Source organism: Mobula birostris, chromosome 17, assembly GCF_030028105.1.
Source record: "Mobula birostris isolate sMobBir1 chromosome 17, sMobBir1.hap1, whole genome shotgun sequence".
Classification (NCBI taxonomy): domain Eukaryota; kingdom Metazoa; phylum Chordata; class Chondrichthyes; order Myliobatiformes; family Myliobatidae; genus Mobula; species Mobula birostris.
The window spans coordinates 51,689,945-51,705,852 of record NC_092386.1 but is presented as its reverse complement, the minus strand read 5'-3'; the positions used below and the strand labels follow the sequence as shown (position 1 = coordinate 51,705,852).

The 15,908-nt window shown below is 39.9% G+C and overlaps 1 protein-coding gene across 5 annotated transcripts in view; it reads left to right on the top strand.

The window, feature by feature from the left end:
* LOC140211678 (A disintegrin and metalloproteinase with thrombospondin motifs 19-like) overlaps nt 1–15,908 on the top strand; it is a 387,009-nt gene that overhangs the window by 307,438 nt on the left and 63,663 nt on the right. For all 5 annotated transcript variants that reach the window (XR_011889546.1, XR_011889548.1, XR_011889547.1 and 2 more), the window contains one exon: nt 2,958–3,111. Coding sequence is in view for 2 of the 5 variants with exons in the window: in XM_072281716.1 (XP_072137817.1) it covers nt 2,958–3,111 (154 nt within the window). In the remaining 3 variants the exon portion in view is untranslated. The remainder of the gene's footprint in view (nt 1–2,957; nt 3,112–15,908) is intronic.

Genomic DNA, 15,908 nt, shown 5'->3' with positions numbered 1-15,908 from the left:
GATTGTTCATTTCCCTCCGCAGATGCTGCCTGACTTGCAGAGATCCTCCAGCATTTTGTAGGTGTTGCTCCATATTTCACATTTTATGCAGAATCTCTTGTGTCTTCTGCTTGTTTCATGCTTCTTTTTGTCTTTATGGTAAATATCTTGTAAGGTCTGCAACTGTGAAGGAGGAGAATTTATTAGAAATAAATACATTTGCCAGCATGGGTTATCCAAGTAGTTTTATAGTCTGCACAATGCTTTTACATCTTTATTTCATTTGTAAATGGGGTCAGCCAACAGAATGAAATGTTTTGGGATAAATTGAAGAGGACAAGAAGAATGATACAATTTTCCAAATGGCAAGTTCATCATCAGAGCTGTGCTGTATGAAAGCATTTACAGACTATTTTAGGGCATTCTTGCCTCTGGGGTAGGTATAGAGAACTATTTGCTTAGGAGGAAACTTCCTTCCCAAGAAATAATTAATGGAATATCACATAGATTAATGTATCACTGGGTACAAATAAGTAAGCTGGAGCAATATTCACAAATAATATTTTATGATGATGTGTTATCTGCCTCCTTTCATAGTGGATATTTCACTAGCACTATACATCTTGACCTAGGCATTACAAATGGTTACAAAAATAATAGTTTTTGTTAAGGCATCTTGCCTATTTGTACTGATTAAGATCAAGGTCAACATGAGCTATTTGCTTAAAAAAATACTCACTCAAAACAAATGTCAGTACTGAGAAAACCAGCATTTCATTCAATAATTATTGCGTTAACATTGGAGTAATACATTGAATCAAAAACCAATAGACGTGTTTCTTTAGCAATTTTACTACCCAACCACTTGGGTGAAAAGAAGCTATTCAAAAACTGTTTCTTTATAGTGATGTAAATGTAAGTGTCCAGAAAATGATGAATGTCAGAGCATTGTAATCTGCAGTACTGTGCCAAATCTTAGGCACCCTAGTTAGCTATATATATATAGTCCCCAAGACTTTTGCACAGTACTGTTGTAATTTTATTTATTGCACTACCCTGCTGCAAAAAAAAAATCATGACATATACAAGTGTTAATAAACCTGATTCAGATGTGGGTCAGTACTTTAGACTGAGAGTGGGCAGGAGCAGGGAGAGGGGAATCATGATTGGGAAAAGGGGAAGAGAGAAAGGAGGGAGCAGGAAGCAGCAGAAAGTCATTCTGTAATGAACAATCAGCCAATTGTTTGGAATCAAATGACCTTGCCTGGTGTCAGAGAGCTGGGTGTATCTGCACCTTTGCCACCTCCCACCTCTGGCTCTCGTTCTCTGCCACCACAGCACTCCGTCCTCACCATTCCCAACATCCTTTGCTCTTGTCAGATTTACAAACTTGCTGACTGCTCCACATTGATAAATATAGTACTGTGCAAAAGTCATAGGCATCCTAGCAATATGTTTGTACACACTCACACGTTTTAACAAATAATTCCCTCCATCTATCTCTGGAAATTGTCATAATTTTAGATCAGAGTTTTAGTAGAACATCAAAGGTAAATTTAACTGCAGTAGATATTATTATAAAAAATGTGTAAATACTGATGACGCCTATCTCTTTAGTAACTGAATAATTTAACTATTCTTTTCATTGTAAATCAACTATAATATTGAAGGAAATATTTAAGAATTAAATTTTTGAGGTAAAATATTTCATGCATTTATGCCTTGCCGTTCTGGTAGGAAGAATTGGGTTGACTCCCAACTGCCCTGCAGTGAGCTAACATTTGAATGTGGTGTTTGGCAAGAAACCACTGCCTTGATGTCAGCAATGATTCCTTCAGTGAACAGCTCCATTATGTCACCAGTGATCAGTCTAAGTCTCTATTCTAAGCAGTCAGGATTTCTTTTTTTTTTATTTAGCAACCAGCTGGTTAATGTTGGGTAAGCAGAGGGTGTAACTATTAAAATGATTTATTAATCTAGACTTGTGTCAGGGTTGCAAATCATATCAGCCTGCTATTTACCCATATTCAGCAAGTTTCCCGAGGTCCATGAGCCAGTCCTCAGTCCTCGTCAGCAAATGATGAGTGGAGAGGGTCAACAACTTTAAATTTCTCATTGTGACCATTTTAGCGGATCTGTCCTGGCACCAGCATGTACGTGCCATTGGGAAGAAAGTGCAATAGCACCTCTACTTTCTTAAAAGTTTGCGAAGATTCAGCATATCATCTAAAACCTTGACAAACTTCTATTGATGTGTGGTGGAGAGTCTATTGACTGATGTATCATAGCCTGGTATGGAAACACCAATGTCTTTGAACAGAAAATCCTACAAAAAGTAGTGGATATGGTGCAGTCCATAATGAGTAAAACCCTCCCCACCATTAAGCCCATCTACATGGAGCACCGTCGCAGGCGAGCAGCATCCACCATCAGGGACACCCACCACCCATGCTCTCTTCTTGCCGCTGCCATCAGGAAGAAGGTACAGGAGTCGCAGGGCCCACGCCACTTGGTTGAAGAATAGTTCCTACACCTCAACCATTAGGATCCTGAACAAGAAGGGATAACTTCACTCACCCCATCACTAACCTTACCCTACTTATGCATCACCCATTGTTATAGTTCCTTTGGTCATGATGCACATAAACTTATAAACAGACACACAGTGTTGCCTATGGCTAATCACACCAGCTGACCAGTCCGTCCAGGTCCAACTGTCAATCATTCCAGGCCTTTGACTAATTATCTGCACTTGTGGTCAGCTCTTCAGTGAGAATTCCTCACTATCATATAATAGGATGCAATGAAATGAGCTGTAAACTCATTAAAAAAAACAAAAATAGTTGTCAGTGCTCAACAGTTTTTTAATAGGTTTAATGTACTGTATTTGCATAATTGCTTAGTTCTGAATTGACAATTTGATTAACTCAAGAAAGCATTTTATTGTTTATTTGACTGATCTTCCCTTTTGTCTGCAGGTATTGCTCTTTAATGATCAAAATTATGGCATTCACTATGAATATACAATTCCAATTGAGCCAAGACCAGGAAATCACACTGCTAAGACCAGTGTACCTCACTTTATGTGGACTCACTCTGGCTGGGAAGACTGCGGTGCCATGTGTGGTGGAGGTTGGGAAATGTACTTTTTTAATATATTCTCTTTGAAAGTGACATATACAAAGTAATTTTTAGTGAGAGCCTTGAGAGTTTTGTTTTACTTCATTTACAAGATGTACAATAGTTGCTGTTGGCATGACCAGCTTTTCTTACCGATTTCCCTTGAGAAAATGGAGTAATGCTGCCTCTTGAAACATGGCTATCATTTGATTGAAAGCTATCCCACAATGCTGTAATGTGGGGATTTCCTAGATTTAGTCCTAATCATAATGTAAAGTTGATAATGTATTTCCAAGTCACTGCACGGTGACACTTAGAGTGAAACCTGTAACTGAAGGATTTTCCCTGCACTTTCACCCTTGTGTCAATGGAGCTGTGCTTGCAGGTTTGAGAGATTATGGCAGAGTGGTCCATTAAATAATTGCAGTATATTTCATCAATTGTGGAGACAGTTATTGGTTTCGGTAGCAGGAACCGTTAAGTGTTACAAGAAGCAGGTGGTTTAAAAAGTTGGGACCATTCGGAACTTTCTGTTCAGTTTTAAACTGTTCAGGTAAGTAGGCAATTGGCAAGGGACAATAAAAAGAAGTTAAATATAAGTGGAGCGGCCACTGTCGGAATGGGCATTGTTGGAGTGGGCAGGCTTAGAGTGGGGAACTGAAGCTTTAGCTCAAGAGGCTTTGGCGAGAAAAGAAGACTAAATTGAGATTTCTGATGTTTTTATATCTTTATTATTACATAGATAGAGTAGTGAGAATGGATCTTAGTGCATTAGTGTGCTCCTCTTGCATGATATGGGAAATCTGGGAGTAGCTATCCCTAGTTGCCACATCTACGAGAAGAACATCTAGATGCAGCTCCTCACAGACCATGTTAGGGAGCTGGAGCTGAGTGACGTATAGATCATTTGGGAGAATGAGGAGTTGATAGATAGGAGCTAAAGAGAGGCAGATAGCTGGGTGATTGTCAGGAGAATGAATTGAAATAGACAGACACTGCAGAATACCCCTGTGGCCAAAGTCAGCCTAGTTTCCTTTCGAGAAAATCTTTCCTGACAAATCTGTTGGAACTCTTTGAGGAAATACCAGGCAAGATAGACAAAGGAAAGTCAATGGATGTGGTTTACTTGGATTTTCAGAAGGTCTTTGACAAGGTGCCACACTTGAGACTGCCTAACTAGATAAGAACTCACAATATTGCAGGAAAGATATCATCATGCATAGAAGATTGAGTGACTGGCAGAAGGCAACGAGTGGGAATAAAGGGAATCTACGCTGGCTGGCTTCCAGTGACTAGTAGTGTTTTGCAGGGGTCGATATTGGGACCACTTCTTTTCACATTATATGTCAATGATTTGAATAACGGATTTGATGACTTTGTGGCCAAGTTTGCAGATAATACATACATAAGCGGAGGAGCATGTGGTGTTGAGGAGGCAAGGAGTCTATATAAGGACTTGGACAGATTGGCAGAATGGGCAAAGAAGTGGCAGATGGAATATAGTGTCAGAAGTGTATGAACATGCATGTTGGTAGAAGGAATAAAGCATAAAACATTTTTAAATGGGGGAGAAAGTTCAGAAATCAGAGGTGCAAGGGGACATGGGAGTCCTTGTGCAGGATTCCCTAAAGGTTAATTTGCAGATTGAGTTAGTGGTAAGGAAAGCAAATAAAATGGAAGAATTTTTTTTGAGAAGGCTAGAATATGAGAGCAAGGATATGATGCTGAGGCTTTATAAGGTTCTTGTCAGACCACACTTGGAGTATTCTGTTTTGGACCTCTTATCTAAGAAAAGATATGCTGCATATCCACCCAGAGGTGGTTCAGAAGAATAAATCTAGGAGTTTAGAAGAATGGCGGGGGGGGTGAGCTCATTGAAACTCATCAAATATTGGAATGGATGTGGAAAGGATGTTCTCTATAGTGGGTGAGTCTAGGACCAGAGGCCACAATCTTAGAATAGAGGGATATCCATTTAGAACAGAGATGAGAAAGAATTTCTTTAGCCAGAGGGTGGTAAATTTGTGGAATTCATTGCCATGGATGCTTGTGGAGTCCAAATTATTGAGCATATTTAAAGTGGGGGGGCGATAGGTTCTTGATTAGTCAGAGTGCCAAAGGTTACGGTGAGAAAGCAAGATATTGTGGTTGAGAGGGCGAATAAATCAGCTACAATGGAACGGCAGAGCAGTCCCGACTGATCGAGTGGCCTAATTCTGCTCATACGTATTATGGTCATGAATTTGTGGCTGAGTAGTCGGTGCAAAGGGCAAGGTTTCAGATTTGTAGATCATTGGGATCTCTTCTGGGGAAGGCATGACCTGTACAAAAGGGACTGGTTACAACTGAACTCAAGGGGGACCAATATACTTGGCCAGTTTGCTGGAATGGTGGGGTGGGTTTAAGCTAGGTTGGCAGGAACATGGGAACTAGAACGATATGTCAAATGATAGAACAGTTGGTGTAAAGGTAGATGCAATGTGCAGAGAGACTGAGAGGAAAAATAAGCAGTGGATAGGGCACAATCATAGTCAGGTGGATGCTTTGAAATGTATCTGCTTTAGTGTGAGATGTTTCAGAAGCAAGGGTGATTAAGAGAATATGGATCAGTAAGTAGAACTACAACATTATGGCCATTACAGAGACTTGACTGTCACAAAGGCAGCAATAGCTGCTGGATGTTCCAGGGTTTAAATGTTTCAAAAGATACAGGAATGGAGATAAGAGAGGTGTGGAAGTGGCGTTGCTAATCAGATGCAGAAAGGGAGGTGTTGTCTACTGAGTTAGTGTGGGTGAAATCCCGTAACAGGAATTCCGTAACAATTACTCCATTTATAGTATTCTGTAGGCCCTCCAATAGCAACAGAGCCACTGAGGAGCAAATCAGAGAGCAGATTTTGGAGAGGTCCAAAAATAACAGGGTTGTTGTCATGGGTGATTAGCACCTCCTTAGGGCAGAATTTGTTAGGTGTGTCCAGGAATGATTTCTGACACAATATTTCTACTACCAGGCAGAGAGTGGTAGAAGATGGAGATATTCTGCCCGGAGATTTGTAACTAGCAGAGTTCTGCAGGGATCTGTTTTGGAATCTCTGATTTTATGATTTTTGTAAATGGCTTAGAAAGTGGAAGGGTGGATTAGTAAATTTGCAGATGGTGTGAAGATTGGTGGTGGTGTGGATGGTGCAGAAGGGTGCCGTAGATTTTAACAGGACATTGATAGGCTGCAGAGCTAGGCTGAGGTACCATATGGAGTTCAGTCTGGAGAAGTGTAGAGTGATGCACTTTGGAAGGTCAAACTTCAAGGCCGAGAATGGGGTTAATGGCAGGATTTTTAACAGTGTGATGGAACAGAGGGATTTTGGGGTCCACGTTCATATATCCCTCAAAGTTACCACACAGGTTGATAGGGTGGTTATGAAGGCACGTTGAGTTAGGTGTGTTAGCCTTTTGGATTGAGTACAAAACCTGCGAGGTTATGTTGCTGCTCTATAAAACTTTGGTTAGATTATGCCTGGAATATTGTGTTCAGTTCTGGTAGTCTCATTACAGGAAGGATGTGGAAATATTGAGCAGTCTAGGGTTTTTCTCTGTTAGCAAAGGAGGATGAGTGGTGACTTGATGGAGAAGTTTAAGATAATAAAATGCATAAATGGAGTGGACAGTAAATGCCTTTTTCCCAGGAAGGAAATGACTAATATGATGGGTCATAATTTTAAGACGATTGGAGGAAAGTATAGGGGAAACATCAGAGGTAGAGTTTTTACACACAGAAAGTTGTCAGTGCATGGAATTTATTGCCAGGGAAGGTGGTAGAGGAAGATACAATAGGGTCATTTAAGAGACTTGGGCACATGAATGAAAGTAAAATGGAGGGCTACGTGCGATGGAAGAGTTAGATTGATCTTGGAATAGGTTAAAAAGTTGGCACAATATCATGGGCCGAAGGGCTTGTACTGTTCTATATTCCTTGTTCTAATGATGTTGTGTTAGTCCTGGAGGGGTAAGGATAGGGGTAGGAGTTTTGGATAGGCATCAATTAAGTGGGATTTTCTCCAAGGCAACATCAAACGTTTGGGTGTTGTAGAATCACTGCTCATCCTGACTAGTGAAGAGTATTCCATCACATTCTTGATGTATGCCTTGTCAGTGGTGGAAATGCTTTGGGGTGTCAGAAGATGCTGCTGTTGTAGTCATTGTTTTATAGCAATACCCTCCACTCTAGAATCTTAATGATAGAGGATCCATAAAACAAGGGAGCGATTGTGATGCCATCTCCTGCACATGCTCTATGTCCCTCCATTCCTTGCCTGTAAAAGCTATTAAACATATACTGTATGGTTCCACTACATCTCTCAGCATCCATGTGTAAAATCCGTGCCTCATAAATCTCCGTTAAAGTTCCCCCTCCCTTCATAAAGCTATGCCCTCTAGTATTTGACATTTCCATCCTGAATAAAATACTTTCTATCTATATCTCTCATAATTTTGAATGTTTCTATCACATCACTCCTCACTTTCCAACACTGAGGACAAATCCAAGTGTGTCCAACCTCTTTCTGTTCCTCTTCAAATACAGACAACATCTTGACAAAACTATTCTGCACCTCTCCAAAGCTTTCACATCCTATTTGAATAGAACTGTGTGTAATATTCATTAAGCAATAGTATTGCCAATGAAAGCCAAGTTTACGTGATTGTCACTTTGGAAATAGTTATTGCCAGGTACTTGGGTGACACATGATATCACTTGTAATTTTTCAGCCCATGCCTGAACATTATCCAGTCCTTACCACCTGCGGGTGTGGATTACTTTATTTTCTAAGAAGTTGTGAATGAAAGTGAACTTTCTACAACCATCAGTAGAATGCCCTTTTCTGAAACTCTGAATTGAAACATTTGATTTTACATTAACTCAAATCTATTTTATTGTTAAAAATATGTAAATCTTCAACCTGTTTCATATTCAAAATATGCAGGCAATATAAGAGCACAATTCCAGTGATTGTCAAAGAGAAGGAAAAGTAGAGTTAAATGTGTCTGTCGCTAGCTTAATGGAATGTGTCTGAGTGTAATTCTATTCAGGAATGATCATGTTGCATTGTGATGTGGTTTCCCATAGAGCAAAACCACAGCTGAAATATTTTTACAAAATAAATACAAAACAAGAGCTGAAATGACATAACGTGTAAGTAGTGCCCACGGTATACAGCTCTGCCAAATAAATGAGGGGCAAGCTGCAATCTAGTTCTCAGTGCACCAATGTATTACAAATCCGAGACTCTGGAAGATGGCAAAAGAATACTGGTGAACTGCCTTTGCCTTTAGCCAAATCAGCAGACCACTGGATTATAGTGTGTGCCACTACTAATGCATCTTCCATGTTTTATATAAGCTGTTCCTAAATCTCAAACATGAGTGAAAGAACAGTTTTCTTGCAGACCTGACCAGCCATTCCTTTATTTTTATTCTCATTTCTGCAGTAATTTTTCAGCCAATTTATGATCTGCATGGTTTTTCAGAAAAAAATTAAAATAAGAAGAAATTTGACCCTCCAACCTGATGGTATAAATATCAATTTCTCCTTCCAGTAAACAAATTCCTCCTCTCCTTCTATTTCCCACTTTGACCTTTTACTTCTCACCTGCCTAATACTTCCCCCTGGATCCCCTCCATCTTCCATTTCTCCTGTGCTCTACTTTCCCCTCCTATCAGATTCTTTCTTCTTCAGCTCTTGACTTTTCCCACCCACCAGGCTTCACCTATCACCTTCTAGCTAGCCTCTTTCCCCTCCCCCCACCTTTTTATTCTGGCATCTTCCACTTTCTTTCTCAGTCCTGACGAAGGGTCTTGGCCTGAAACGTTGGCTGTTTATTCTTTTCCATGGATGCTGCCTGACCTGCTGAGTTCCTGCAGCATTTTGTGTGTGTTGCTTTGCATTTGAAGTAACCTGAGTGAGCAACAATAGTGCATTTTGTAGATGGTACACAGTGCGACTGAATATTAGTGGTGGGAGATAAAGTGTTTAGAGTAGTCAGTGAGACTTGAATGTACTTAACTACACTGGTCCGGTTAAGTAGAAACATTTCCATCACGGTGCTAATTTATGATGGTAGATGGTGAAACGGCTTTGAGGCATCAGAAGGTGAGACACTTGTCTGGGATACCCAGCCTCTGACCTGACCTAATAGCTACAGCATTTATGCAGCCTGTCGAATTGCATTTCTGATCAAAGATGCAGCCCAGGAAGTTGCTGGTCAGGAATATGGTAGCGGTAATGTCACGGAATATGAAGGATATGTGGTTGGACACTTCCTTGTTGGAGATGGCTATGGACATTTATTTCATTAATCTGACTTGCCCAAGTCTATATATTGTTTTGGGCTTAATAAATGCAGTCAGCTTCATTCACTGAAGTACTGCAAATGGAATTGAAGAGTGTGCTAAGACTCCCTCAGCTGACTGTATGATAGAAGTAAGCTTATTAATGAAACAGTTAAAAATATTGGGCCTAGAATACTGCCTTGAGGAACTCATGCAGTAATGAATGACTTCCAACAAATGCAACCATCTTCCTTAGTAAGAGATATGACTCCAAACACTGGCATGTTTACCCCTCGATGCAGGTAGTGAGACCAACTATCAGCGTTACAGGACAGCACCAATTGTCTGTAGTTCCTTGGATTACTATTTTGAAATATTGTGCCAAGCGCCTTTGCTGCTGAATCATTTTTATTTTATATGGCCAAAGCAAATGCCAGTCTGGTGATATTACGGTTCTCACATAATAAATATTGTGACCCGTTGCTGAGACCAGATCTATTTGTTAACTTAATGTCCAAAAAATGAGAGATTGGGAAAGGTTTACAATTTCTGCTGTGGATCTTGAAATCCCATCGTTGTATCAAAATCAACACGATAGTAAATTAATGTGAGGACATTCTATGTATGCAGTCAAGTTTTTCCCATGTACTTCTGAAAGCATGCAGCCAAATAATTGTATCTTGATTTGGGAGAGAAGTGGTCAGTTTTACACGGCTGTTTTCTGGCTCTGGGAGAGTATTATCTGATGTTGTTTAAGTCAACATAAAGTACAACTTATTAATGAAATGTTAGTATGTTCACACCTTTGTCATTCTCATCCTTAAGTGCTGATAAACTAAGGGGATCCATTGGTAACTGCTGGTCCTCTTTCACTTTTTTCATGATCATGATTAAGTTGTCAACTCTTCCCTTAGGAATTTCCTTGGGTTGAGGGTGACTTGTCAGGCACTGCAGTTCTGTGGATTTGAGATGGCGGAAGAGGCCAATCTGGGAACTGCAAGTCCTACTGCATGCAGAGCAAGTAGAACAGAACTTGTCTCCTTCACTGAACAAGTTGATTATGACTTGCATATCAGTCTGGGAACTCACATATATGTAAGCTCATTTGGAATGGCCTTGCTTCTGTCGTGTAGAAGTCATGGGTCAGTGATTTCCCGTTTATGTAGCAGGTTAGCTCCACTTAAGTAGGAAGCTTGTTGGAGGTAAGATGCATTTTTATGGCAAGAAATGTTGTGAAAAGTGTCAGGATAATAACACCATCTCTCTGGACACTGGTATGAAATGATTAAACCTGTTATGGAGCAGGTAGAAGATGGAAGAGAGTTTCTGCACAGAAGCAAGCTGAGAAGGATTTTCCATAGTCACTTCTCAATTAATAGAGTGAGAGGCTTTTCTGAGGTGCAAATTGGTCATTTTGTAGCCACATTGACTTTCACTGTACCAGACCACTAACAGATCCATATGTAATTACCACATTAAATTTACCTTCTTGTAGATGGTCATTGACTATTGTGCCACTGAAATCCTCTGCCCTCTTCCTTAGAGTAGGTTTTAAAGTTGTGAACTATGACTGAGGTTCCTCTTTATCAAAATATTAAATTTTATGAGAAATTGTTGTGATTAAGTTGGTTTGCACTTAATGCATTTTAAAATTCTTTAATAATTTAAGTGCATCAGAAAGACCTTGGTGTTTCTCAGTTGGCGTATGGCCTTTCCAAATTCAGTCAGCTTTGGCTGTGGTTAGACCAACCAGCTTTTTTGTTGTATGAGTCAGAATTCTTCGATACTCAACAGCATCATAATTCAAAAGTCCTTTGAAGTGTCCCTTACAGTGGATGCTGACTGCCTCCCTGCCCCCTTCTGTTCTTGACTGGCATCACATTTGATTCTTGTGTGTTTGGGCCAGAGGCATCCTTGACAGTATGGAACACTTCACGTGTGGTTATAAGACTGTCACAGGACCCCCTGCCCTTCTTCTACTCATCATATATTCACTGGTTTGCAGGATTTGTTTTAGGCCTCAACCTCACAGTGCTGGTAGGGCTGTTTCTTTTCCCTTGGGTTGTGGTGGATTTTCAAAATCAAGGGTGCTGTGTATTTGCAGTTAACTAGCTTTCGAAACTCACTGTCATTCTCACAAAACCAGTCCTAATGTTTTGTGGTATCAAGTCCATGATTCTCTTCAGAGATGCTAGTTAACATTGAGTTTAAGGCAGTCCAAACATTGTAAACGCTCTACAGCTTCTCTATGTTCATTTAGATGGTCTGATGGAAATTGCTGTTCTTCTTTCCTTTTTTTTCAATGCTTGCGATGAACTTGTTTTGCACTTAATGTATCTAATGTTTCTTTAGCAATTTAAGTATGTCTGAAAGATCTGATGTTTTTAAAAAAAATACTAGAAATGTTAATGGCTTGATGTATGCTCTGAACTGCAATTCCATAAGACTATAAGATATAGGGGCAGAATTAGGCCATTTGACCCTTTAATCCTGCTCCACCATTTCATTGCAGCTGATCCATTTTCCCTCTTAACCCCAATCTCCTGCCTTCTCGCCATATCCCTTCACGTTCTGAGTAATTATGAATCTATCAACCTCTGCCTTAAATATACAGTTCAGTACCCATTGACTTGGCCTCCACAGCCGCCTGAGGCAATGAATTCCACAGATTCACCACTCTCTGGCTAAAGAAATTCCTCCTCATCTCTATTCCAAAAGGATGCCCCTCTGTTCTGAGGCTGTGTCCTCTGGTCCCAAACTCTCCCACCATAGGAAACATCCTTTCCACATCCACTCTATCAAGGCCTTTAAACATTCAATAGGTTTCGATGAGGTTGTGCTTCATTCTTCTGAATTCCGGTGAATAGAGGCTCAGAGCCATCAAACGCTCTTCATACAACAAGCCATTCAAGCCCAGAATCATTTTCATGGGCTTCCTTTGAATCCAATTTCAGCTATCCTTTTTTTTAGATAAGGGTCCCAAAACTGCTCACAATACTCCAAATGAGGCTTCACCATTTCCTTATAAAACCTCAGCATTACATCCTTGGTTTTATATTCTAGTCTTCTCAAAATGAATGCTAACATTGCATTTGCCTTTCTCACCACCAACTCAACCTGCAAATTAGCCTCTAGGGAATCCTGCACAAAGACTCCCGAGTCACCTCAAATATTTGAATTTTCTCTCCATTTAGAAAATAGTCAACCCTTTTATTTCTCTTACCAAACAGCATGACTATAGACTTGCCAACACTGTATTCCACCTGTCACTTCTTTGCTCATTCTCCTAGTCAGTCCAAGTCCTTCTGTAGCCTCTTTACTTTCTCAAAGCTACCTGCCCCTCCACCTGTTTTTGTATTGTCTGCAATCCATCAATTCCGTCATTCAAATAATTGACATTTAATGTAAAAGAAAGAATCGGTCCCAACACAGACCCCTGTGGAACAGCACTCGTCACCAGCAGCCACCCAGAAAAGGCTCTCTTTATTCCCACACTTTGCCTCCTGCCAATCAGCTAATACTCTATAAATGCTAGTATCTTGCCTGTAATACTATGCACTCTTAACTTGTTGAACAGCCTCATGGGTGGCACCTTGACAAAGGCCTTCTGAAAATCCAAGTACACAACATCCACCAATTCTCCTTTGTCTATCCAGCTTGTTATTTCTTCAAAGAATTGCATCAGGTTTATCAGGCATGATTTTCCCCTTGAGGAACCGATGCTGACTACTGCCCTTTTTATCATGTGCCTTCAAGCACCCTGAAACCACATCCTTAACAATTGACTCCAACATCTTCTCAACTACTGAAGTCGACCAACTGGTCTATAATTTACTCTCTCCTTTCTTGAAGAGTGCAGTGACATTTTCAATTTTCCGGTCATCTAGAACCATGCCAGAATCAATTGATTCTTGATTGCAGTTCACCGATTGAATTCACACCGCTACCTCCTGTAACAAGAGCTCTCTTGCACGTTCTTCCTAAGTATCTTGTCTTTCTCAACATCCAACAGCAAATTCTTTCATGTTAATCAGGGTATTACTGAAAACTAAGCATCTTCTAACCACATTAAGATCTGAGTAGGAGTACAAGTTATTACTGTTGTGTATTTAATAAATCAAGAATATATTGTAAATACATTGTTTGATCAAGTATTTTTGTTGTTTTAATAATTCATTATGGTTTATGTATGAAATACATGAATGGCATGTGTCATCATGCCCCCATGTCATACGTACGTGTCTCACTTAAAGTAAAAACAAAACTAAGACGTTATTCCCAGTTCCATGTTCTTATTTCGATTAGATTTTATGTTTTGGAGCTACACATTATAACAATGGTGATGAGGTATTTTTAAAATGAACCTGAGAAGTGCAGAGAGACGTTCACATTTTTAGACAAGCGCAGCAAGAAATGGTCAAGTGGAAAAATAACTCCTCATGTGTTTCTTCGGAAATGGACAGAAACTTTCGAACTAAACAAAGGCAGAAAATGGTAGAATTCACAGGTTGACAAACAGTGAGTACCAAGTGAGAATAATCACTTAGAAAGGATAGAAATAGCTGGCTACATTGGAAGGATTGATGCATTTGATTTACACAAACGATGAATGGATATTGTTTACTGAGCAAATGGAATAGCCGATGAGAAGTAGGTGCCAGTTTTGCTGAGAACCTTGGGTATAAAGGCATTCAGTTTACTCAGAAGTTTAACTTCTCCAGCCAAGTCAGCCAAAATGAGCTTTGCTGATATTGTGAAAGCAATTCAAGAATATTTAGAACCAGGGCCATTGTTGATTGCAGAATGTTTTAGGTTTCTTAAGCAGGAACAAAAGGAAAGGGAGTTCTTTTTAGCTTATGTGGCTGAATTGAAGTGATTGTCTGAATATGTCAGTTCTATGGTGGGCTTAATGATGCACTAAGAGATAGTTTAGTTCGTGGAATCTTACAAGAAATCATTCAAAATGGCTGCTAACTGAAACACAACTTGCATTTAAAAGAGCAGTTGAATTTGTTGTATCAATGGAAACAGCAGACAGAGACACAATTGAGTTGCAGTCAAGAATGAAAATGAGTATGAACAAAATTACAGTGACTAGACGGAGACTACCTGGTTGAACAAATTGTGTTACTGTTGTGACAGGGGCTCACGTACACCAGACCAATGCAGATTTATGTTGAAACTTATAGAAAATGCAACAAAGTCAGACACATACAGAGGGCATGCCGGGCAGACAAAAATAGTTTATCTGCACAGGGAAAAAAAAGATAAAAAGTCAAGTGGCAGTTTCAGAAAGGATACTAAATACATATATTGTTGATGAAAAAATCTGACAATGATGAGCGTAACATAGGACTGGGTAGGAATGTGAAAGCTAACAAGTGACACATAACGTGACTTACACCAGAGGTGAATGGCAAATTAATTAAAATGGAATTGGACACTGGCTCAGCTGTTTCTACAGAATGAGATTGAATGGCATTTCAAAGATACTGAGCTGAAGCCTGCAGATATCCAACTAAGAACTTATACTGGAGAAAAGATAACTCCTGTGGGAATAAAATTTGTAACAGTGAAATACAACAAGCAACCAGCCTTAGGTTTGAATGTGGTGAAAACAGAAAGACCTACGTTATGGGGTCATGATTGGCTGTGACAACTACAACTTGATTGGAGATCCATTCACCATTTACATGCCACATCCCCTGTAATAGAGTCAACTAAAAGTGAAATAAGATAGATACTGAATGAGGCCACAACTGTCTCCATTTTCTGCACCATGAACCATTAACCAATAGAGGGCAACAGGTGTAGGTGCCAACCTCTGTGCCTCTGGTTGGAAAGCATATTGGACCAAGGAAAGACCATACTGCTTAGAGGAACTGTGAAAGTGATGAAAGCAATGGTCCAACTACAACAGTTTTTTTTTTAGGCAACATATCTGAGAAAGCTTCTGATATGTTAACCAGGCAGTTACTTGCAAAAATGTGGTTTGTTTTTAATCTGGAAGAGAGCTCAAGGAGCTTCAGGAAAGTTGCAAGCATTCAGCTTTTGTGAGTATAAAACAAAACAGAATCTACTCTGCATGCATTAAGGTTATTGCATGACCTTCAAGTAGATGCAAAGACCAAAGCCCAGCTGGATGAATAGAAGGCCAAAAGAAAGGAGTCAATGAAGAAAAGAAAATAGACGATTCATTAGATGATGTTGTGGATGAGGAAACAGAGGAGTGATCAGACTCTAAAGGAAGCAATGGAAGGGTTAATAAGATAATATTCCAGTGAACTAAGTGCAGCTTCCCAAGGTCAAGATACACATCCTAGAAAGAAGAAAAAGGAAAGAAAGAGAAGGATGAGATAAGTGCTATGGAATTAATGCTCAGGTACAGAGGAGATATCACGGGTAAGTTTTTTATGCAGAGAGTGGTGATTGCATGGAATGGGCTGCCAGCAATGGTGATGGGGGTGGATATGATAGGGTCTTTT